General features: G+C 53.1%; 1 protein-coding gene across 1 annotated transcript in view; it reads left to right on the top strand.

Moving 5' to 3' along the window:
• LOC122370737 (inactive tyrosine-protein kinase 7-like) overlaps positions 1–25,807 on the top strand; it is a 50,838-nt gene that overhangs the window by 12,165 nt on the left and 12,866 nt on the right. Inside the window, exon 3 of the mRNA XM_043346605.1 lies at positions 22,186–22,473. Coding sequence (XP_043202540.1) covers positions 22,186–22,473 — 288 coding nt within the window. The remainder of the gene's footprint in view (positions 1–22,185; positions 22,474–25,807) is intronic.

Genomic DNA, 25,807 nt, shown 5'->3' with positions numbered 1-25,807 from the left:
ATTGACAGACGTCCACAATTTAGATACGAGAATTGCTCTGTCCCTCGTTTTCGGCCTCCCTCGTTGGTGGCCTTTATCTCAGAGGGGTGTGAGGGTATCGGAGGCAGATCTAAGAGCAGCTCCGGCGTGATGATACATCTCTCTGTGGAGCGACTTCCTGCCGACTGAGGTCCATTCATCAGCCAGTGGTGCGCCTCCGGGCGTCGGCAGCCCCCTAATGGAGCATCGACCGGCGGCGATGTACCGTGACTGACCGACGCGGGGCGGCCGAGTGAGAGGAGCCCCTCGTCTCTTCCCCGGGGCAGGCCGGGATCGTCTCCTCCCCGGGGCAGACCGGGGTTTCTCTTCTCCCCTAACCGTCACCTCTCCTTTCCTGCCCAGGGCGAGTTGAAGGCCTGCATATCCCTTCTGCCCTCTCCCTCTGACCGGCCTACAACTCTCTTTCCCTCCCCAAATCGACAGGTTTTTCCTGCATTTTCCCGGTAGTTATCGTCTCTCTTCTCCTTTTTTTTTGGCTGACTGAGTTAATTTTCTCTTCGTTTTCCTGTTCTGAAAATGTACGGCATGTACTGCATTCGCAAATTGGTCGATGCTTCGTCCTGTTACCTTCTCCTTGGCCTCATCAGCTTCACTTTCATAGCTGCCAGCCCTGTCCCATCCCTCTGCTCCGTGTCTAACCACACCTCGCCGGTGCCGTGCATCCCCTCACTCACCACCGGTATCTGCTCTAGAGAGGCGCGTCTGGCTCGTTAATCATCCCGGGCCCGATTGCACGACACACTGGCCTGACAGGTGGCCGCGGGCCGCGGCGACCGTCCGCGAACCGTCGCTTCGTCCGCAAACCGTCGCACCGTCGCGGAGTGTCGCGTCGTCGCGGAACGTCGCGGCTGCCGCGCTGGGCCGCAGCCCAATTAGGAGACTGCCCCAGTGACACGGGCATCGGAGCTGAACGGCAACAAGTGGTGATCACAGATCAACTCTTGGAAATGGATGAGATGAGATCAACCAATTTATGAAAGAGGAGTACGAAATGGCATGCAACGTATACCGAACCAATGTTGCATGTTAAAAAACACATTTGCTTAAAAACAACCGCTACATGTGATACCTGCATATTCTCTACATGTGATCAGTTCATTGGTCATACTCATGTCCATCAGTCTTCGGCCTCATTCCTTTTTGAAAATCTCGCACTAGCGCTCACTCTGACGGCTCACCATCGGCTATCTCCTGCTGATGCAAAGCGAGCGCCAATGACGGCCACAAGCCTGCACCGTGTCATTGCTATGAATAACATACGGCGTCCTGACACGATGATTTGTCCTGCTCCCACCACCACTACGGCTACGTCACTTGCATGCTGATGACGCAGTTCGAACTACTTGCTCGCTCGGCATGCGTCATGTCGTCCGTTTCATGCAAATCCTGCTCGACATTCGGCACCGTCCCGAAATGTTGGCCTTTTCAGTACCACAGTCTCAGCACCGTGCGCCGGCTTGCACTCCTGTTCTTTCTGTAGACTATGTTCTTATAGCGCTCACACACGACTTCCTTTGCACCTTTCTCTGCCGAATCCCGCTGCAGCCCGGTGTTCTCCCCGTTATCAGCTCGGTCTGGAGCCGAGAGTGCGGACCGCTAATCCGGGCGGGCACCTCCGGCTCGGCGGCTGCGCTCAAAGGCCGCGCCGTCGTGTCGCCCTGTTCTGCTCCGTCGCCCGGTCGGTGTCTCGGCGACGCGACAGGGCCGGCCGGCCGGTGCGGAGGGACCTTGGACGGGTGACGGCCGCCGACCACACAGCGCAGAGGAGCGGGCCAGCGGGGCCGGCAGGGCGGGCAGGGAGGCAGCCGGAGGTGCTCTACATTCAACTGACTACATCTGCGGGATTATAGCTAACCTATTACAATGGCATGAATGACAGTTTGGGTTTTATTTAGTTGCTTCTTATTTTTTAGTTATTCTATTTATTTGTGTGTGCATCTGACAATTTTGCCCAGTATTTTAAATACAAAGACTTATTACAAACTCCGCATACCTTCTGTCAGTTCCTCTTCTCGCATTCTTGTTGGGCTCCAGGTCGACTGATCTGCAATACAGTGGTATTCGGGACTTCCAGCATCTCGTCCGGTGTGGTGCTTACAATGTTTATTGAGGTCATCCCACGAAGAAACACCTCAACCTGCTGCTACCTCCCCATTCGTTCACAGTTGTCAGACATGCGGCGTGCTAAATCCCTGGTAACCCCCTTCCTCGACTGGGCCTCGTATATCCCACTGCGTCCAGTAACTCTCTTAGTTCCAGATGATCTGCCAAATAATTCATTTCGCTGCCGTGTGCCAGGGGAGTCGCGAGTCCGGCAGCGTAGCCAACTCGTAAATTTCAGACAAAAATTGCCACATAAATAACGCTGATGGCCGCCGGCAAATGAGCTGGTCTGCCCGTGCCTGCCCGGCCGGCGGGAGGTCGGCTGATCGCAGGTGCCCCCGTACCGGTCCTGACGCGTCGAATGGGCTGCTCCGCTGGGGACCTGTACCCCGGCTTATTGCAGCCACTGACACACCAAAAGAGGCGCTCCACTGGGGAGCTACCGTGGACCAATGAAAGCCAGTGTCGGTCGGTGGTACACTGGGTAAATAGTGACCTGCTGAGCGCCTTTCTGTGAACGGTTTTCGCCGCTTCTGTCAGCGGTCGATAAGCCCCCAGTTTAGAAATATGCTGACTTATAGTAGAGGTAAAAGTAAAAAGTAGGTATCTTAAGGTAAAGGCTCTTATCGCCCATTGCTTATTATTGGGGGCATGGAGGCTTCGGTAAAAGGTACCATGGGTACCTTTGTGTCATCTTGTAAATTTGCCCTGTAAAATCAAACTACATAAATGCATGAAAGACAGTTCCAGTGTTCTGTGAAGCTGCTCTGTTAGTGCAAAGAATGACATTGGAATCCTCACTGCGCTGAGCATCATAACGGTGTTCTTGGGTAGCACAGTATTCTAGGTGGAACACAGGCACTAACAGCCGTTTCCGGGATTCTGTGGAATCCAACAACAAAGCACACACGGCCACCCCCGTTCCTCTCAGGGTTAGGTACATACGGCGGGGTCGAATCGCCGTGGTGCTGTGGGGTGCGTCCTAATCAAGCTCCACCCCTTTGCCGACTGTCAGGAATTGTATATCACACCGCCGCGCCGCATGGAATGGGCCTCACATATATCCGCTGTCCCTATAGAAAGGGTGCACCCCGGCGCCCTGGCCCGCTCCCCGCGCTCCGCTAATGACGTGTAGCCGGGTTTCCAGCGTGTTCATTACGTTATGTGCTTCATCCTGCCACTCTGCTAATGGTGTGCGCTGTAGTGGGAATCGACATGGCTCGCGATGACCAGCCTGAGATATCCTCGGGATTCCTGATATCGTCTGGCCCTCGGCAGTTGGTGCTGACATCCAGCGCTCTTGGTTGCGACGTTTTAAAAGCCTGAATGTACATAAATATGGAAATTATTGAACCCTGAGTCATCAGCGGCAAATGTACTTTCCCAGAAAATATATCGGTGTTCTTAATTGAAGATTCGCCGTGTTCAGCGTAGCTACATTTTTCATTCGCATTTTTCGTTATATGTATTTCAGTTTCCTGATTATCAGCTTGTTTACTAAGTGATCAATTACATTTTAGATGAATATTCTCTGTTCCTTTCGTTTTCAGAAATCTTCATCCATAAAATGGTAGGGTTCTCATTCGAAATAATTTTAGTATGTCGAGCTGCCTAGTGGCTAGTGCATGTAACAGAGCACAATAGTAATTGCATAATCCATTATAATCTCTCGACTCCACTCTCCGTATGCCTCTATCCCCAACGACGAAATACTGTCTACTGTCTGGCTTGGCTACCGAGAGCACTATCTCCACTTGCAACGCATTCAGAGGGAGTGATTTACGTTACATTAGAATACAATCACACACAGCGGTGCATGACTGACACAAACTACTATCGCTGAATTAATCACGACAAGATAATGCGATTACTATGCGATTAACCTCATGCACATTTTGCAGGAAAATGCAACAGACGGTGCAAGTGGTGACTTTCGTATCAATGTCATGGTCCCACTTTCATCATGCAGTTTCAGGTATCCAGGAATCACGTTTGATTCCGGAGTCGTTAGATCAGGTGGGTTTCTCGGCTGCCCACTGTCACGTGCATCCACATACCATTGACGCTGAGACCGACACCGCTGCCGCCCGCCGCGATTTTGACGTCATCGATTCCGCCTTATTTGGCGAGCGTCGGCCCTGCATGAGAACGATCTTTAGTGCTTTGTGAAATGGGTGCCGTAGCATTACTGTCTCTGCGAGGGGCCGGTTCAGGTCTCAGACGACAGGGGACCATCATACGTCGTTGGCCGTCAGGGGGAGACACTACTACAATCACTCACGTGCGCTTTATATCGCCGATCCTAAATGGATGAAGGTGCTCCATGCACGAGTGCACCGTCGTAAAGCACAAGTGGTGTGCGGGTCGAATCTTGTTCAGAATAGCAGAGAGGCGCTCATACTCGTGTTCAACTTACCTAGCTAAATGGAATGCTGTCAGCGAATAGCAGCTTGAGTTGCAAGAATTAGGAATGCGGGGGTGATAAGAAGGGATTTACTAAAACAGGATTATCCGTATAAATAAAACGCGTTTATTACGGAGCGAGCGAAGCGAGCGGAGTCTCAGTACTGAATTAAGGGAAAATCCTGAGTATGAGCGGCCGGCCCCGGCCGGCCGGCCGTGGGGACGCTCTTCGAAAGCTAATATCTTAGGAACGGGACATCCGATTGACAAGCGGTCTTCTTTACTGAATGTCACTTGGACGTAAAAGTTATGTGGTGTGATGGCCACCATGCGTTCTTGCCAACCACCGCACGTGGCGCGTGGTAAAGTTGGACATTTTTTAAGAACCCCCAAAATTGCAACCTCAATAACGGCACAACGGTTGGGCCGATTGAATTGAAACTCGGTACACAGTTAGGTCTCCATCAGATAATTCATCTGCATGTGTTAAGGTTGGGGTGCTACAGCACGTGCGCACGTGCAGAGGGCGCTCCCAGATCTCGAGAACGGCTGGGCCGATTGCGCTCAAATTTGGTACACGGTTGGGGACCAGTTAGTAGGGTGCCGTGCAAAAGTCAGTTTGGACCCCGCTTGCACGTGCGCGCGTGCAGTGTGCCGCTTCCAGATCTCGAGAACGGCTAGGCCGATTGCGCTGAAAATTGGCACATCGCTAAAGACCGGTTAGAAGGGTGCAGTGCACAAGTTAGTTGGAGGTACCCCCTCGCAATTTCGCACGTGCAAGGCCCATCCTCTCGCTCGCTCCGTTGGTCGCCCAAAAGGCGTTTTACTGGTACCTTAAATCTTTGTAATCAAAACTGCAGTGCATTGTTATCATGCCATCCAATTTTGTAGCACTATATCGTTTAGTACAAATAGTACACTTGAAATGCTGAGGTAACCTAGTTGACTTGACTGCGTTGTTGTTTGTCCGACCGCCGACTGGGCTGCTCCAGCTGTTCAGGCAGGGAGCCACCCGCGACCGTTCAGCCTTGAGGGCCAATCAAACCCGATTGGCGGTAACAACACAGCCGCTCACTCAATCAATCCACATAATCTGACCCTTAGAGCGGTGGCTGTGAAAAGAAGTGACGTTCTTATACATAGGGGAAGTTGGGGGAACGCCGAAGACTTTTTTTCTGACGCCCGTAGCACGCAAGGTAGACAACATACGCTATTCTTGTTGGCGTCATTCGAGAGGCCAGTCTTTTGCCTTTCAAACATACCAGGCGCATTTGATGAATTCGCATACCGTTAAGCGCACAAACTAAAAATATCAAAGAAGTGACTTTTTCGGCGTTGCCCCGGACTGCGGGGAAAGCCGAAAATGGGAGAAATGATCCACGGGGAATGCCGACATTGATGTTTTGCCATTTTATCTCAAACTTTATCCAGAATTCATCAAAGCTGACACACGTTTCAAGAGCTTGAGGACGCGGTGCACACTGGAAGTTATAATTGTGTGATATAATAAGAAAATGCCAGGTAAATCATTCCTTATAGGTAACAGGCCGTTGTGTCGGTTGAAAGTGTAATTTGTGTGACTAAAAATACGCGTTGCTATTCTACAGCAGTAAAGTCCACGTAGCGTGCTTTTAACACGTGCGTAATCGCACGTTTTCGGCATTACCCCAGCCAGCCATACTTTCATTTGCAGGCCCATAACTTTTCAACGTGCTGTATAAATTTCAAATAGGCAGCACACTTATGTAAAGACATGCTAAAGATTACTTGACCGAATTGGCCAGACAAACGGTAGCATAATGAGTAAAAAATGCAGCTTCAAAGGCGCATGTAGTACAAGGGAAACGTACCTTGAAAACGCTCTTGGCGCCCTCACAGTCGAAGTATTCCGAATGACGACTCGTAACAAACATGCGATAATTGTAGTCACTTAAGCTTCAGAGCATCACTGACAGGTGGCATCCATGTCTTACGGTTTTCGAAATATCTCGAATTTCGGCTTTTCCCCAACTCCGGCATTGCCCCAACTTCCCCTACCGTCTTTAGTGTGTACTGGGCTATAAGAAGGGCGTGTAAGGACTGGTGCTTTTTGCGCGACATAGGAATAGGTGAGCTCAGCTTTGATTCACGGGTGTGCGCAAGTTCCAGTCTGCAGTATCCTGCTCAGGGGCGGATCCAGGAAAACTCCAAGGGGAGGGTCATGAATCGAAGTGGTGCCCCTACCTATACCCAAAATTAAAAAACTCAACGGATTTCGTCCACTTCATTTTGGTGGTGCCCCCATTTTCAGTTTTTTTTTATTTTTATTTTTTATTTTTAGTCAGTATCTTACCTCTTAGCCACAACCACATTTACCAATTGTAAGCAAGTATATATGAATGTGCTATGTGTATATATGTTGTGGACGCTGAGTAAAGAGTACTTACCAGGAACGTTATCAGGTAAGCAAATCGTTGTCAGTCCGACGAACTTGACCCTGGCGTCTAAAGGGTCTGTCCTTGACACTTCAGGCTTGTCAGGGGCACCAAAGTCCTTCCAGGGACACCACAAACCTGTCAGGGGCACCTACGACCTTGTAGGGGCGCCACAGGCCCGCCAGGGGCACCACAGGCCTGCCAGGAAGCAGGGGCACCACAGGTCTAGCAAGTATACACGACAGGCATGTCAGGGGCACAACGGGCCTGTTGGGCCCATGAGCACCCCTAGGGGCAGGGGCACCACAGTCCTTCCAGGGGCACCGCAGGCCTGTGAGGGGCACCAGCGGCCTAGCAGGGGCACCAGTCAACACAGGCCTGCCAGGGGCACCACAGACCTGCCAGGGGCACCAGAGGCCTGCCAGGAGCACCACCGACCTCGCAGGGGTAACTTGGGCCTGTCAGGGCCCAGGGGCACCACGGGCCTGTCGAGAGGCACTTCAGGCTTTTCAGGGGCACCATAGTCCTCTCAGGGCGCAGGGGTAGCAGGGGCACCAGAGGCCTGCCAGGGGCACTACAGGCCTAGCAAGGGCACCACTGGTCTATCAGGGGCACCACGAGCCTGTCATAGCCAGGCATCTCAGGCTTGTCAAGGCCCAGCGGCACCACAGGTCTGTGAGGGGCACCAGCGACCTAGCAGGGGCACCAGTCAACACAGGTCTGCCAGGGGCGCCACAGACCTGCCAGGGGCACCACAGACCTGCCAGGGGCACCAGAGGTCTGCCAGGGGCACCACCGGCCTCGCAGGGGCACCTTGGGCCTGTCAGGGGCACCACGGGCCTGCCGAGGGGCACTTCAGACTTTTCAGGGGCACCAGTCCTCTCCGGGCGCAGGGGCACCAGAGGCCTGCCAGGGGCACCAGCGGCCTAGCAAGGGCACCAGAGGCCTGCCAGGGGCACCAGCGGCCTAGCAAGGGCACCAGAGGCCTGCCAGGGGCACCACAGGCCTAACAAGGGCACCGCGGGCCTGTCAGGGGCACCTCAGGCTTGTCAGGGCCCAGGGACACCACAGTCCTTTCAAGGGCACCGCAAGCCTGTCAGGGGCACCAGAGGCCTGCCAGGGGCACCACAGGCCTAGCAAGGGCACCTCTGGCCTGTCAGGGGCACCTCAGGCTTGTCAGGGCCCAGGGGCACCACAGTCCTTCCAGGGGCATTACAAGCCTGTCAGGGGCACCAGAGGCCTAGCAAGGGCACCACAGGCCTGCCATGGACACCACAGGCCTGCCAGGGGCACCACCGGCCTTGCAGGGGCGCCTCAGGCCTGTCAGGGGCACCACGTGCCTGCCGGGGACACTTCAGGCTTGTCAGGGGCGTTACAGTCCTGTTAGGGCCCAGGGGCACCAGGCCCGTGGTGTCCCTGCTAGGCCTGTGGTGCCCCTGGCGGTCCTGTGGTGCCCCTGTCAGGACTGTGATACCCCTGATAGGCCGGTGGTGCCCCCTGAAGGTCTTTGGGCCCCCGGGCCTCAAGGGGGGGCCATGACCCATGTGACCCCCCCTTGGATCCGCCCCTGATCCTGCTCTCATTTTTTGTTAGAATTTAGTCGTTACTTTCTTTGTCGGTAGAACCAGTACTATTTATCAGCAGATAAACCATGCATGTTGTTCATGTTCTTCTGCTTAACAATGCCTCAATCTACGAACTTTTAAAGTAAGAACATTCTGCATTTTCACGGACTAACAAGATTAAACACCTGTCTAGCTGTCTTGGTAATATACACATGGTGTCAAATCAGGATAGTTTTCCTGGTTAGAGCGTCCCTCCAAAACCTGCCAAATCATTTTCGAGAGACCATCAACGCGGGAATTTTTACAGAAGCACGTTCATTAGCGCAGGCACGCGCTGATCATGTTTTCTGCCTTCACCATATCATAAACAACCTTCCGTGGCAAGTTCCGTGGTTTGGAGCCGTAGCCGTTCAGGTGGCAGCGGGAATTCTGCGATAAATGGCGTCTGTCGGACTACCCCTGTGCCAGACAAGGCCACCTGTCGAACGCTGCGCTCCTTATTAATGGCCGGTGTCCAGCCGTGCACTGCCCAGCGAGCGAGGGCTCCTCCGTGTGGACCGTGGAGGGACGTCTGTTCATGACTGTAGACCATGGAGGGACGTCCCTTCACGTCTACGGCTGCTGTAAGAGCTTCCCTTTGGCCCCTCCACGACTGAGGACCATAAAGGGACGCTCCTCCTCGACCGAGCTGACCATGAAGCAACACAATTCTCTGTTTGTTGAGAAGGAAACACGTTACTTGCAGCACACAACACAGAATACAAATGCTTATTTACTTGAATCGTCTTATTGTCACGCCCAAAACATTTGAAATTAACAATCGCTTGATAAGAGGTTCATTTTCTTACCAAATACCAAAACTGATCAGATGCTCGAGTTTTGACATTCGTCTCACTCATTAGCAAGTGTTAGCTCCGTCGATACTCTGATTTCTACTTGCGACCGACTGGTACCCAATCACATTTATTGCATACCTACTCTGAAGTTCAGAGTTGAGGAGTGTTAGTGCCACCGTGCCCGCAGTGCCTGCTCACGGACACCCCAGTCCCTCTCACAGTTACTGCGGTGATCACGGCTATCGGCCGACGGTGATAAATGGAGCGCGCTCAAATCCCTCCGATCCGCCGCCGCCCCGACAGTCTCCGCCGCCGACAGACGCGAAAAATGCCCGCCGTGCAAAAGACGACATTGAGCCGGGCCGCGGTGCAGAGCGCCGGGCGCTGCCTGCAGTAAACCACTTCACCGCGGGTGGAATCCACCGCATTAATGGCAAAAAACGATATCAGATTGTTGACGCTGCAGCGCTCGTTGATTCATTGCGTGTCAATGATGGTGACGTCAGCGGAGGTGGAGGCTCCGTGACAAAGTGTCCGCCTCCGACCGGCGCCGCGTATCATAAATTGCTGCGGCGACTTAGCGCGCCGGATTGGCCGCGTCGACACCTGCCAGGGATGTGTGAGTTCGGATAACCATCCCGTCGGCGGGCCGCTCCTTCGTGCAGTCTTGTCTCTCTGCAGCTCCCCTCTCTCCTTTCTCCCTGTTTCTTATCTCCTTCCCTCACCCTTTTTCATATCCTATCTCAATCATCTCTCGTCTCTCTCTCTCTCTCTCTCTCTCTCTCTCTCTCTCTCTCTCTCTCTCTCTCTCTCTCTCTCTCTCTCTCTTTCTCTCTCTCTCTCTGGCTCTCTCTCTGACTCTCTCTCTCTCTCGCTCTCTCCCTCTCTCCTCTCTCTTCTCTTTCTCTATCTCTCTCTCCAGTGGCGGATCCTGGGGGGGGTCCACGGGGTCATGACCCCCCCCAAAAGGTCTGAGAGGGTCATTTGACCCCCCCCAAAAGCCGAAGACCTAAATGCGTTATAGACGCCGTCTTGCATGCTCAAAATCACCCATGGGTGTAACTTTGGAAACGACATTGGGGGTGCAAACTAGGGAAGGGGCCTCCAAGTGGCGGGGCCTCCAGTTCGCAGGGGCCTCCTAAGGAGCATGTACAAATTTACATATGTACATACATAACGAGCGAGCGAAGATGGACAGTGCTCGACGAGTAGGGTAGGTTCTTTCGAAACTTTAACCCTCGCCCTTGTAGGGAGGGGGGGGGGGGTCGGATCGACCCTACTCAGTTTTTCGCGAATAACTAGCGCAAAAAGCGGCTGATCGCGACGAAACTTTTAGTATCCTCGAGTTACTAAATTTTACACACACCCTTAAAAATCATATGACCCTACCTAAATGACCTTTAACCTGTTATCTATTACTCGAGACCATGTTTGGCCAGAATCGAAATTCGGCGTATGTCAGCTCACATTATTCGCGCGGATCCAGTCTTTCCAGTCGTGCATAACTACTGACAAAATATCATGAGTGCACTTGTTTTATTTCACCATTTTACATTGAATATTCTTGCTCTGTATTTGAAACAAAGAATTTTGCGTATTTTATAATTCTTAGTGCCAATAAAGGGATGACACATTGGGGGTGCAACATAAACATTGAGGGTGCATAATTTAACTTTGGGGGTGCAACTGCACCCTCAAAAGTATACAAAGTTACGCCCCTGAAATCACCTGTCAAACACTTATGAGCTAATACCTTTGTTTTTCTGGATCGTGTTGCGTGAAAAGGCGTATTGAAGGCCAGAATCTTACTCGTTTTTGTCTCAACCGTGCGAGCACCAGGGGATGATCCAGGAAAACTCCAAGGGGATGGTCATGAATTTAATTCCTGGTGCCCCTACCTATACCCAAAATTAAAAACTCAACGGATTTCGGCCACACACCACTCTGAAAGGGAGAGACCCTCAGTAGAGAGGAAGCCCTCTGTAGAGAGGAGGCCTTCTGTAGTTGAGAGGCCCTGTGAAAAGAGGAGGCCCGCAGTAGAGAGGTGGTCCTTTCTAGAGAGGAGACCACCCTGTGTTCTGACAAATGTTTTTGCAAATTTTTCGCGGCGCTTCGCGCCGCCGATTCATGTACGTACAGGTCAATACGAAATCGTGACTGTACAGGGTGTCCCAAAATTAATGTCACACCCTCTCACAACCTTTATTTTGCCTTCTACGGCGCAATATCAATATAATTTCGCCGTTACTGGCTCCCAGACCATATTGGCTACATTCTAGTCACGTGACCTTCAAATTTTTGTGACCCTGACCGGTCAAGGGGTGGACGGAGGTCATTTTCGGGGCAGTACCCAGCGCGCGCGGACCATGTGTCCAGGATGGCAAAACTGCAGAGCAAATCGTCCCGCAGCGGGGCAGTCGACATGGTTGGCGGCGGAATGACCCACGGCCTGGTAGCCGAGGCACTGGGCACGAGTTGCCGCACGATTTGGCGCTGGTTGTCTTGCGACAGAAGCGGATAGACGTCTGGGAACAAGCTAGGTCGCGGCAGGAAGACTTCCGCCAGCCGGGTAGTGCAGCTCGACATCGCGAACTGCGGAGCTAAATACGGGCTTATCCACAAGGAATCTGGCAAGGGGGCTGATTGCTAACAGTCATCCAGTCTCCAAGTTGACAATTCATCGGTACTGGAGGCTGCTTCTAAAGCTGAAGCCCACCAAGTCACGTTTCCAGCCGAAAACCTCTGCTGAACATGTCCAGGGCCATCTTTCAACAGGTCGGGGTCCCGGCTCATCGAGCTAGAACGACGCAGGACTGGTGCAGATCGAACTTCCCAGCATTCTGGGAGAAGGACAAATGACCGGGAAATAGTCCCGACCTGTCGCCGATAGAAAATCTTAGGGCGATCGCCCGGTAAGAGGTGATCAAAATGGCACCAGAATAATCTGAAGGCACGCTGACCAGGAACGTTCGATCTGTCTGGTCCAAGATCAGTCCACAGAAGCTGGACATGTTGATGTCTGATGTTCCGGAACATATCCTTGCCCGTATCAGGGAGAAGGTGGGATACATATGTAAGAAAAGCGCACCTCTCATGTTTGTTATTTTCATGCAATTGACGCTGGACAGGTGTGACATTATTTTTGGGACACCCTGTAATTACACCAACCAACCGTGTCAAATTCAATCAGAATTTATATGTGTACTGTGAAGGAACTCCGGCTTGTACTGCCATGCTAAAAGGGTGGTAAAATTTGTGTTTTGGAGCTGTGTTTTGACAAATGCTTTTGCAAATTTTCTCCGCGCTTCGCGCCGCCGATTCATACACCAATCAATAAGAGAGATCGTGAATGTAAACCAACCGTGTCAAATTGAGTCGGAATTCATATGTGTACTGTGAAGGAACTCCGGCTTGTACTAGCGTGCTAAAAGGGTTGTAATATTTGTGTTTTAGAGCTGTGTTTTGACAAATGTTTTTTTTGCCTAATGCATTAGGCTAAAAGTGAGGTAACTATGTCTACTTCTGGGTTTTTAAGTCGGTTAATCCGCCCCCCCCCCCAGTACAAAATTCCCGTGGCGACGCCCCTGTATAGGTGGGTTTCACTAACTAAAACTACTGAGTCGAGTGACTTACGATGATAAAACTTCATCTTAGAAACGACGAAGATCAAATGTCATTTGATCTCGAGATACTCGCTCCCTACCCCCCCCCCCCCCCCCCCGGTCGTCAGAATTCATCTATCAGACCCGGCATGTCGGCCGACTTGTGACCCCCCCCAAAAAGTTCCCCTAGATCCGCCCATGTCTCTCTCCCTCTCTCTCGCTCTCTCTCTTTCTCTCTCGTCTCCCCCTCTATTCTTCCCCGGCTGTATTTTTTGTGGGTGAATCATTGCACCACATCTCACCGGGTCCGGCTCTAAACCCCGCCGCGCCGACGCGTCCACTTTCATTTCGTCTGGACCGACGTCGGCGGCGACGTTTGCGGTCGGCCTTCGACGCTTGTGGCGCGTCTCCGTCGACGCGCGGCAGCTGCAACGCACCGCTTCACGCCGCGTGGCATTTTAATGGCGCCGCGGCACGCCGCCGGTGCGCCATCATTAGCCGCGGCGTGGCGGCGCGTCGCTTTTGTCTCACGTGCGTCTGTTTGTGCGCGGCGCCGTCACGTGCGCTGTCTGACCGAGTGTGCGCGCGAGGGGAAGGCTGCGACGGCTGACAGGCGGGACCCGGCGCACCTGTCAATTTCGTGACAATGGTGACGCATCGGTGGCGCTGAGCGACGCACCGTCTGTCTCGACTGCGGCGCGTGTGTCAGACTCGTGACAATCGTGACGCATGGGTGACACTTGCAGTATATTCTCCGCTCTTGAAAGCGTACTGCATACCTTCGGTTGTGAATACCAGCGAATAACTCCATGTGGATTCAGCCGGAGTTCACAACGGGCACTATCCCTTAGCTGCAATGGCCATACCCACTCAGCCGTGTTTAAATACAGTCCTCTACATAGGCTCAATGGGCGCGTATTGTTATTATTGCATGTAATTATTGCATGTGGTCGGGCTACTTGCACTGCATTGCCCACCCCCTATAAATTGATCGCTGATAGATGTAAATGAGGTGCGAGACGGGGATGTGGCTTGGGTCATCGTTGTAATGCACACTGCACATGAATTGCAGATTGCATAATTAAGGATGAGCAGATTGCACCTGTTCAATGTTCATGTTTGCATAGCTCATAAGCGAACCATAAGTCTAGCAATTACCTACCAGCTGAGTTTATGTTTGTGTCACGACACTACGCCACGAATCGGTGTGGCTTTCAACATGACTAGCCGTCGGATAACGGTTCGATGTCAACATTTTGTCGCCAAGCACGTAACATCGCATTCCTGCCTGTGTTTGGGCGATAATTTCGCTTCGGAATACCTACCTAATACAGCAAACAAATTCATCAAGGTGATGTCACTCGAGACGCATCAAAGGCATCGTTATATATTCAAGATGAAAAGAAAGTTTATAACGGTTTTGAACGTTCGCTGTTTTGTTATGCGAGAAGGGCATCATTAATGTACATTCATAGGTATGTGAGATCGTACCGCTTATTTTAAATTCCCATTTGCGTTATTTCCGAATTCAGTAAGCCACTCAGATGGAGATCAAGATCGGACAGATGTTCTCTAATCTCAGAAGTGTTTTTTTCAACATGCCAAAGATCGTACCATGTTCGATCATGTCATTCATCCTTGATCCTTACCAATCAGAGCAAGGATTTGTAGAGCTTTCATATCGTATACGCATTCTAAAGCGACATCCGTCGACTCGAAAACAAATGCATTCGGAGCGTAAGCTTAATATTGTGGGCCAATGGGACAGATCGGAAAATTGTTGACCAATGGTCCACTGATATTGATTGTTAATCTTCGTATAGGAGACAATCATTGGTATCTGAAGCAGTTCGAAGTGTCTGGAGACAGGGTGCATACTGGAGAGAAAAAAGTTTGGATCGGGAGACGAAACATCGAGTCGTGAGAACTTCCTGAGAGGCAGGAGGCAGCTGGGCGCGTCGGGACACAACCCAGCGTCGGGAGACGCCCAGCGTCGGAAGACAACCCAGCGTCGGAAGACATCCCAGCGCCTCGTCGGCCGACTTCCCAGCGAGCAGACGGCCACTTCATCTGTAAACAGAGCCGCGGGCGACGCTCGAAAAACGGCCCCCCGAAGCGGCCTGTGGCGCCGCCGAGCCCCGACGTCCTGGGAGCGACAGAGCGCGCGATAAATTGTCGTTAGTGTTCCGAGACGGTCCAGACGAGGGACAGAGCTCGTCGCCTTGGCCGCGTGTTTGGAGAGGACGAGATAGCCGGCGTGCTGCAGCGGGGACTGGCCTGCCGGCCGAGGTCCTGGGCGCGCTGGCATGCTCCTTATCTCGGGGACACGCCGATGGCCGTGGCAGAGTGATCCGCTGGGGACCGTGCTGTGAGTCAGAGGTGGCCAACCGTTCACAGGAGTGATGTCAGCGTGTTAGTTCGCTGATGAAATGGTGTTGGGGTGGTGGGATATCATTTGTTTGGTGGAAGGGTATGACCGAAGGGAATGTTTTCTGATTGCTTTTACATGGCATGACTGTTGCAGAAACCTAAATCTCGTAGGCATCGAAGGAGCCTCAATATTAATGCCAGCAACGTGGTTCATTTGTATCGATCGATTAATCGATCTCCATTTTGATTTATCGACAAAGCACGGAACTTGAGCGTGACGGAAAAAATGAGTTGGCGTTTTTTGTGCAATGAACGCTTTAAGTGTGCTTCTTTCGAGGAGCGCCTTGTTCCAGGACGTTTACATCTGTCCCCCCCCCCCCAGCTCCACCTCTGGCCCCTCTATTTTCAACCTGGCCTCTGGTCTCACCCCGTTCTTCCTTTTCTCACCTCCTGCCGCCATGCTCTCACCCCGGCCTCTCTGTTCTCACCGGGCGCGTCCACTTTCCTGGCGGTCGGCCGCTTTGTTGTCCAGTTGTCCGGCTGTCTGGGCGCGGAGCGCGGCCGATGGCGTCGCGATACCGACCGGTCCCGGGAGGTGCCGGTGTGACCGTCTTCTCTGAACGCGCCGACCGACCGGACGGCCTCCAGTCGATGACGCTGACGTCATCGACCGGGGTGACACTGCGGCTCGGTGTGTGCGGGTTGTCCGCGCTGTGCGGCTCCTTTAGCTGTGGTGAGGTGACTGGTTGTCATTTGTCGCCGAGTGGAACTGGATGGGTGTGATTGCTGTAAACTCGTTTGGGAAACAGCGTGAAGGAATGTCGAAATCAGGTGATGGTATCGTTTGACTCGGGACATTGTTTGTTCTGAAAGACCAGCGTGTAAAACCTGAACGCATCTTGTGATAAGCTGTTATAACGCTGTTTGTTATTATATAGCTTTACTCTAAAGCGTGTCGACTGCAGGATTCAATTTGTGCGCATTATGTTGGACGTGGAACGCTCTCTTTTCCTCGCCCTACCTCCTGGCTCCTTCCATTTGTGATGTGGTCCCCAATCCGCGACTGCGCCAGATCCACCCCAGTCCTCTCTCCCCTCCCCTCTCCCTCCTCCTCCCTCGGCCAGAGCCCCGCCGGTGCGCCGTGTGTGTCGCATTAGCGCCACATTAGCCGTCGGTTGGCGCGTAAACGGCCGTCGCGCCATTTGTTGCCACGACTGAGCCGCGCCAGGTGATAACGAGGCACCTTGTTTACCGGTGACGACGGGCGGAGAAGGCCCACCCGATCGGCTCAGGGAGAGGGGTCAGGGGTCTCTGGCGCGTCACAGGCCGTGGCGACAGGTCACCGATCAAAGAGATGTCGTCAGTGATATGTGGCAGCTGGGAGGAACCCGCATGACCAAATTCCCGCTCGGTCACATGCAGTAGAGATGACCTAATAAACGCATTGCGCTGCTTGCTCTGTGCACTGTGTTAAGTGCACACTGCCATGGGTGTTGTCAACTTTGCCGTTGCCTTTGTTATCTGCATGGAGGTGTGGGTGACTCATAGAAGGATGCCTACACTTTTCTTTTGAAGCGGAGCACCCTGGCGTTCCTCTGCCAAAGCCCACTTTCAAGATTAACGTCGTCGTATTTCCTTTAAAATGTAATTGATGCCGTGAATTAAGGTGGCCTTCAGCAAAGTTCAAAGGCAACAGGTGTTCAGTTTAATAAGGTCAATCTGTTCGGGGTGTGTGGCCAGCGGCGCGGCTCAAAGTGTTCCGCGTCACCCGCGCCTCCGCAGCCGACCCTCGGGCTCGTCCAATTTGCATTTTCACCCACCGGCCGTAACAAGTGCGGCCGTATGTCCAATTTGCGCCCATATCTGTCCCCATTTCTCAGGCGGCCCTTCTGTGACGCATCTCACCGAGGGTGTAACTGGCGCGCCGAATTGGCCGCCTCCGCTCTGACCGCGCCCCGATAAACCCGGCCTCGGGCGGTGCTGACAGTCTGGCACGAGCTACACCTGCTCCTCAGACAGACAACTCAGCGAGTCCTGTTAGCAGTACCGCCTAAAGTTCACCCCGCTGCAGTTAGCGGGACGTCTGCGCTCGGTGAGTGCGCCAAAACAGTGGGCCAGGACGGCTGTGAGCCGATGGCCGCTCCCCTTCTCACGCGGGGTGGATCGGGGCGCGCGGGTGGTCCGCCGCACCGAGGCGCGTGCCTGACAGCTCGAGGAATGCTGGCGAGACAGCGAGCTGGCCCAGCTGCCGGCGAACTATGTGGGCTGTCAGACGGCACCCGGTTCACATGGCATGCACATTGCACAGTGGCAGCTGCACGAGCCTGCTGTCGGGTTTGCTCGCGCGATGTCCAGTATGGACCGCTCTTTACGTCCCGCACGTCAACGTCTGGCGAATCAACAGCAAACGGGGAGACACTGCTTTTCGATTCACGATTCACACTGAACATCCTGGTGTATGTGTGCCGGGAATTAATATTGTTCTCTTTGATGTTGCCGCCGATCGGATCCGCCCCGATCACTGATGTGCGCGGCCGATGGTTCCTTTCTGCCAGTTCCGCTGGCTCGCAGCGGTCGGCCGCCTCGGTCGGCTCTCCCGCTGTGGCGGCTAGTCTGAACAGTCGGGCGTATGCGGCTCTGGTTGTGGGCCCAGCAGGTCGTCCGGTGGGCCCGCTGGGACCCCGCCGGGGCCCTGGGGCGGCCAGCGGGGGTCGTCGGGCGGGGTGGATGACCGCCACTCCCCCGGAGGACGGTGATTGCCGCCCACCCAGCCGGCAGCGCGCCGGATCAGTCTGCTGGCGTTCCATCCTCAGCATTTCCGGCAGACACCATGCCGCGTTCTTTTATCATCGGTCGTGGTGACTGTTATTATCTGATGACACTGCCAATAGTTATAGATTTATTGCAAATCTTTAGCTTTGTGAAGAGACGACTTTGGCAAGGGCAAAAGGTTCCCTCAACAACATCCTTGAGATTTGTAATTGACATTGAATCTGGGCTTCATTGACTTTATTTTTATTACATTTTTTTTATTTCCCAAGAATCTGAACTTCCCGTAATCCATTAACTCTCATCAAGAACTGAGTCACACTTACGAATCAAATTTTCGGCAAAGGCTTCTGTTTTCAGAAGCCCATCTAATCAGCGATGTATTTGCATAAACTGATGACATTTGGTCCAGCATTTTCTGGCAGATCTTCTGAGGACGAAATGGGACCGGATTTATTTTCATTTGACGATACCGCGATATATGACTTCCTTCTGCTTTGGAATGCATAAAAGCACCATTGCATTTCTGGTACGGCGGGTCGGAAATTTTTCATCAAAACAGGTGAACACAGGATTTGATCATGTGCCGTATGGAGTGCGCTGTCAGTGGACTGGTCGCGGCGAAGAGAGTTACACCATGTCGCATGTTTGCATTTGAAGCCCATGCCTCTCGCCGTTCGACAGATGTTGCCTCTGCCACTCCGCATCTTCTAACACCACGATTCATGATACACTTATCTGAGTTTAGCACCGCCGCACTGCAGACGTTTGTTCCGTCGCTGGCATTAACACTCGGCTGTGTCCAAGTGCACTTAAGCATTGCGCTGCACTCTATCCGGAGTGTCAGACACTCTGAGTACGACCCTGTACGACACTCAGCCCGGCACCCATTACGCTAAGGGCCGTTACCGGCCGTTTAACGACGGCGCATCTCTGGGTCTGCAGCGGCGGCCGCCGTCCACTGATGCTAATCGGCTCGTCTGTAACTGGCGCGGCTGTTTTACTGAGCTCTATCCGCCTCGGCCCGGTGGGGTGCCGGCTGCCCCTCTGCAGCTGGAGAGCGCGCAGCCCGGCATTATTTGCGGAGCCGGCGAGCTCCCGCTGCCGAGCGGCGAGAAATAAATTGGATTAGGTTTCAGCCGCGCCAATCTGTGATGGATTCGCCGGGCCCATCGGGGTGCCGCGATTAAAGAGGCTATCGTGGCCCGAGCGAGCGCGGTCGGTGGCGAGCGATGGTATGCGTCTGCCTGACTGTGCTGCTAGCAGGGGGAGCCGTACCATGTATGTGATGCGTATGCTGTGATGTGTGCTGTGATGTAGCCTACTGCCTTGTGCTGAATAACCGAGGCTAGCTGCACTGTGCGTAGCTCTGCGTTATTTATTTGCCACTGCGCCGACAGACGCGGGCGAACAAAAACGGTCGGGTGGGCGCTCGACGAGCTGTCAGCGGGGAGGGGGAGGGGTATCTGTCGACGGGGGAGTGCTCGCAGGAGCGTGTTCTGACGGCCGACCACCCTGAGACAGACGAGGAGCGACAGAGAAGGTCGCAGGCAGCGAAGACAAGTCCCTAAAATAGAGGGCCTAAAGGAGAGGACCTAAAAGAGAGGGGTCCAGCGATTGAGGTGGGTAACTAGGAGTGGTCTCTTGGGTAGGTATACGAGGGTATACGAACTCTGACTGATGACGATCGCTTATAAGGGTAGTCTACTTTTCTTCGTTTACCAAAATTCATCGTCCGATGCTTCTGCATACAATTAGTTCGGACAATACGGACCGAATTTGCTTTGAAAAACCATCCGCTCCACGAGAATTGATCCAATGATCACGCGCCGTTTTGAGCGAGATCTGTGCCGGCCTTTTCTACGCGCACGAGTATAATGCCACTGGCTGCGCCTAGTGAGCCCGCGCTCCGCTCGCCATACTGTCTCACTGCATCCGATATCGCTATTTGGAAGTCATTTATGTGATAGTAAATCGACCAGTCATCACTATCATTGGCCATCGCGTATTCAAGCAGGTGATATGCCAACGCGAAACGGTCGCATTCACAATGCTCAATGCTATGCACATGTGTCCGGCTTTGCGAATGTAAGTACAGTCTGTCTTAAAAGTACCGCGCAAAGTGACGGTGGATCCATCGAGCCTGACTGAGCAAGGGCCTGCTAAATTTGGGTCACTGAAGCAACTGACATCCTTATCCATTCCCTAGGTCAATTGGTCGGTGACTTTAAATTAAAACAGGCCCTTTCTCGGTCAGGCTTGATGGATCCACCGCCACTTTGCGCGGTACTTTTAAGACAGACTGTACGTGCACGTACATAACCAAATCGTTTGGTGGCCGTTTTTCTATGCTCCTGCAATGTAAAACCGTTTGCAGTTGATACATTTAGCTCACAGTATTAGCACATTTGTATTTATTTACGAGGAAATTACGATGTTTTTCTCTAACCATCCGAAGATACCGCGAGCATATGAATACATTCAGCCGTCTCACGGCTCTGACCGCCTGGCTGTGCGTCTCAGGTGGCCACCGTTGGAGAGCTGGCCCATGTGCAAAGGTCCACTGATGGGCCCAGCACTGAACCCTGTGGACAGACCCGACACTGGCCTCTGCGGGCCGGGCCAGCTGACGGGCTGGCCCCTGTAGGTAGACCTGGCACTGGCCTCTGGGACGGATGATGCACTGGTGGGGTCGACCGTCGCCCCTGTGGTGGACTGTCTAATACCATCACCGTACCCAGCACAGCTGGCCGAGCCATGTATACTTTTTATTGCCGTTTTACTATCCGCCGCTAGTTAATGAAAACCGCGCCGTTCTGTGGCTTTCCAGACCGTGTGCCTTATTTACGACTACCCGCTAATGAAATTTGCATGAATCATTTGACTGCCCCTCCGTGCTGCCGGGAACGCTAGTGTCCCTCCGCTGTGCTCGGGCTATTGGGAACCGCCGCCTTTGGTCTTCTGGCTGCTTTCGGCGACAACCATTTACAAGTGCACACATTGCAAACACCGCAGTTATCGAATGTGGACAGGCTCTTGATAAAGGCTCGCTCACACCGTTTATCGCCGGTGTGATTTCGGCGGCGCCGTTTGATCCAATGACGTCAGACAGTGATTCCATTGGGGCCATAAATTGGTGGCCGAGATACGGCGGCGGTCGTCATTGGAGGCCACTTCTTGGCGCTGTGTACTCAGCTGAGCCCTAATGGCGCACAGTGGGGTTCGATACTGGCCGGCTCTGAGTGTTTGTTGACCCAGCACCTGTGCGCTGCGATCAAAGAGGCAGAGTGCGCCGCAGGGACACATATGCGGGAACAGAATAGGGTGTGACAGACGGCCATTTGAGCTGTCCGTCCGTGTAATGGAGCCTGCTGAAGCTATCGTGTCATAGCGTGGGAGTATAAAGCGATTGAGCCAAATACAGCAAATTCGGCAGCCCCGGATTCTGATCCTGATATCAGCACCGATAGTCTGGTTTTCTGAGTTTTCGGAGGCGGTGATTTAATATTTCCATTAGATTCCAGACATCTGCAATGGAGTCTATCCAGAATAGAAATCGTCGTCGCTTTTACACCGGAACCCGGGCCTGACAGCGGAGCCATTCGGTCACAGCCCGGGATTGCTTCCAATCCACACCACACCGGGACGGCTAGTGCCATTTCCTGTTCGGGGGCGGACCTCGCAACTTTTCAATCTCCGCCAGCGGCGGGGTGCCTTCGAACGCCCGCACCGTCGCCCCTCCCCTGCCGTCCCGCACCAGCTGACCCCCGTGTCAGCTGAATGCTTCCCTCTGGTCCGGCAAAGTCACCACGGGAATAACGTGATTTACAATTCGATGCAAGGGACGTAATTAGATGAAAGTATGATCTAGGTTTTTTAAAGGAATGAGTGCCTTAGCAGTTAGGTGTTTGTCGACTGTCGTTGCCTATTTCTTCGTTTTGAGCTGTTCAAATAAAGGGAGTGCGTTCAACTGCGATCAGAACACCTACGGAGTTCTACCTGTGTCATTTTTGGAATCTTGACCTCAATGACCCCTCGCCACCATGGGGTCGCACCTCTCACCCGTCGCCGTCTCTTCCCGCAGGGATGGACCCGTCGACCCGCGTCCAGCTGCAGTCGCCCTCCTCGCCGGCGGCCATCGTGCCCGGCTCTGACGTCACACTGCGCTGCCGCGCCGACGGATCCGGTGACGTCACTTACCAGTGGTTCCGCAACGGCGTGCGACTGACACGAGCACCGCGCCGCGCGCTGCGCAACAAACGTCTTCAGCTGAGCGCCGTCCGGCCGGCCGACAACGGCGTCTACTCGTGCCGCGCCGCAAACGCTGCCGGCAGCGCGCACAGTGACGTCACCTTCCCGCTCATCGTGCCCGGTGAGTATGACGTCATCAAATGAAGGTCCTAAGCACTGCCCAGTGTAGTTTATATGGCATTAATGCAACCAAATAATACTGCTCTTGGGTAATGGGTATGACAATTTTTTTTTTAAAGGTTTTTGCTCTTTTTCGATTCAATATATGCACTCAGGTAGGTAAGAACTGATTCTGCGAACAGAGAACGGATCCGATGAACTTCCCTGGCTATTGCATTATTCATCAACCAAATCCCTAACTAAACGTTAAATGTTGAACGCAGTCCTCCAATTGTAATTATATACAGCACAGACATCCGTCGTTTTGTAACGGGTGCCGATCGCTGCCAATGAATGCACGCCGCTTTGATCCAATGCACGCCTCCTAAAGACGCTCAAATGCCTCAGCTTCTCATCGATAATCCGCCACTGTTAGGCCCACTAAATGCAGAACATGGCACGGTGTCAGTGCATGGAGGGCGTATCGGGCCGTCAAAGGGCGCGCTACAAGGCGGGTGTCGGTGCCACTCATGTTCTGCCCGATGGATGAGCTTGCCCCGGCCACGAGCAGCCGTAAGCTCGGCCCTGTCGCGGGCGGGGTTCGCGGAACGGCCTGCCTTTGGGGCGGCTCGAACACACGTCGCCATGTTATAGGCAGGTCTGACAGAACAGCGTTTAGAAACCGATCCAACGGCCGTGTCGCTGGCCGCAGGTAATGAATCTTCAATGAGCTGAATGTCTTTAACAAAGTAAGGCTCGATATGCCAACGTGAACAAAGTGGCGTTTTAGGTGAATAATTGAGGCTTCGGTTTGCAAATAATTTGACCCGCATTGCGTGCTACTCGGTGAACTCCGAGGAAAAATATTACACTTTTCTTGTTCATGAGGTGCATTTGGCTGCGAATCAATGCAGATGGCATCTACGGTCAATATCTACAGTGCGGTTAAAATGCTGCCCCGAAATCAATTAAGGGGCTTTGTCCAAATATTCCGTCCCCACAGAGCTGACTAAAGAACTAAGGGCTAAGCGGGTGTATGAATCCGTGACAACTCACACACGGCTTTGATGTCACTAACCGACGTGACGTGTCAATCAAAGGCGACAGTGACAGTCTTTCGATGTTAGTTTCTCAACGGCAGTCGCTGGATGGCAATGGTGACAGTCTCAGGACGAAAGTCGCTCTGTGTCAGACTCTCAATGTGTAACTATTGCTCGGCGACAGTCTTGTGACGACTGTGACAGTCGCTCAGTGACAGTATGTGACAGTCCAACCGACTGTAAAAGTCGCTCGGCGCCGTACTCTGTTCTGTCGTCGGCCGGTGCCGGCGGCGTGATTAACTACTGCCTCATGACACAGTGGCGCGCCGCTCCTCCCGGTAATTAATGCGCCGGATGGGCTGATGACCGCGACTGCCCACGTCGCCGCCTAACGAACCGACACGGCGCGACACGGCAGCGGCGCCAAACGCCACCTGCAGACCGGGCTGTCCGCCGCCCGCCGGTCAGCCCAAACCATCGCCCATTGTCCACTCGGCCCGTTACCAATGAACGATAAATCTTGGTCATGTTTTCACTTATGAAGCGTTTTCAGTCAGAGTTTGAGGGTGACGGTATGCTCATGTTGCAAAGTGCTCACACGTTTCGTGCAGGCCAAGGGAATGTCCGTGCAGTCATCCGATCAGATAATGACAGGTGCTTGTGATTAGCATTTTGTGGATTATTCAGGCGGACTAAAAATGCTTTGTATGCCACTGTTCTGACGCGTACTTTTGTCTTGTCGCGTGCTCTAGACCGGCTTGTCAGATTTTTACGACTTACGAAATTCGTAGGTGTGCTTTGAAGGTACGGTGAGCGGGGTTTGAAATTTAAAAACGTCATTTTAAAGCGATGTTCCGGAAAATTGGGTAGCACCTTACCGTAAGTCACATACCTATACTGTACCATTCTGTACCAATTCATTTTATACATACCTAGTTATGTTTTCCTATGGTTAACCTGCGATGATAGTGCGTCTACTCATCAATCGTGCTTACCGATACATTCTAACGTGCCAAGGATCTGTTTAACATCGCTGATCAGATACGAAGATCAATAAACTCCCTGGCGCGATATCTGAGCAAATAAGATGATATTATCAAATATCTCCGCTCATCAGCATGTGGTGTAGCACATCACAGTTCACACGTTGGTTATGTGATGGCTCAGTCACGGTCGATTTAGCAGTTCAGCAGTGCCACCGAACTCTGTTGAGCTGGGTTTGCGCCTTGCGGTGAGCTGAGCTGAGATCTTAGTGAGCAAATGACTCAGATCAACTGGTATAGTATATTAGAGTTGTCGGCCAGCAGGGCAGCGTTTCTGGCCAGCACTGCCCCCACTGGCCGCCGCTGTCCCGCTGACCCCGCTGGTATTCTTGCTCCCGCTGATCTCTGACAGCCGCTGTCCCCCCCCCTCCTGGTCCCTGCAGCAGCCTCTATCTCCGCCGGTCCCTGGTCACGCGGTCCCCGCTGGTCATTGGTCCCGCTGGTCTCTGGTTACGTTGTCCCTGCTGATCTCTAGTCCCGCTGCCCCCGCTGGTCTCTCAGTCACTCTGTCCTCGATCTGAGACCGACCAGGCGCCCCTCCACCCACCGAGCGGCGGCTGCCTCATCAATCACCACCGCCTGCAGCGCTGCGGGAAGCCAGGCGCTCACTCTGGAACCAGAGAGACTGACAGTGGAACCAGACACAGTGGAACCGGCATAGTTGAACCAGGCTCAGTAGAATCGGGCACGAACCTTCGGTTCATTACTCGCATTCTTCTCAATTACGACAGCGTGAGCGTTCTTAGAGTCCACTTATGCTGTGATCGTAGAGATGATCTGAAATTCACGCCTCCCCCTCCCGGGGAGGGGCGATGACCGGGGTCAGAGGTCACACTGGTGGCAGCGACCGTCACGGAACAGACGCTACGGCTACTATCAACAGTCATTGCGTGAATAAATAAACGAGCTCCCTGACACGCATTCACAAGTCATGGTACTGTGGGCGTCCGTTAGTTGTTTTTTTTCGAGCTAGCATCGAAATACACGCAAGTTTGAGTATGAAACTATGCCAATACGGGAACATTGAAATTTTGTTACTTTCGGATCCATTGCATTGCCACCTACCAGCCCATGGTGTGCATATCGAAACAATGATGTTATTCGTTTCTGTGGCATTTTTAACAATATTTTATGAAACGAGGCCGTGTCGTCTTGTACATAATTACAATGCCTACGGGGCGTGATGTGTGGACAGAAATTGGAGGCCAGAGCATTGCCGTTTTGGTCCCACCTTTGACGGCTCCCACTTCAGCCCGGCTGTGACCGCCATTGA

The sequence above is a fragment of the Amphibalanus amphitrite genome, unplaced genomic scaffold (genome assembly GCF_019059575.1).
Source record: "Amphibalanus amphitrite isolate SeventyFive unplaced genomic scaffold, NRLGWU_Aamphi_draft 001164F_arrow, whole genome shotgun sequence".
In the NCBI taxonomy this organism is placed as follows: Eukaryota; Metazoa; Arthropoda; class Thecostraca; order Balanomorpha; family Balanidae; genus Amphibalanus; species Amphibalanus amphitrite.
Note: the sequence above shows the minus strand (reverse complement) of the source record. Positions and strands in the feature narration are given on the sequence as shown.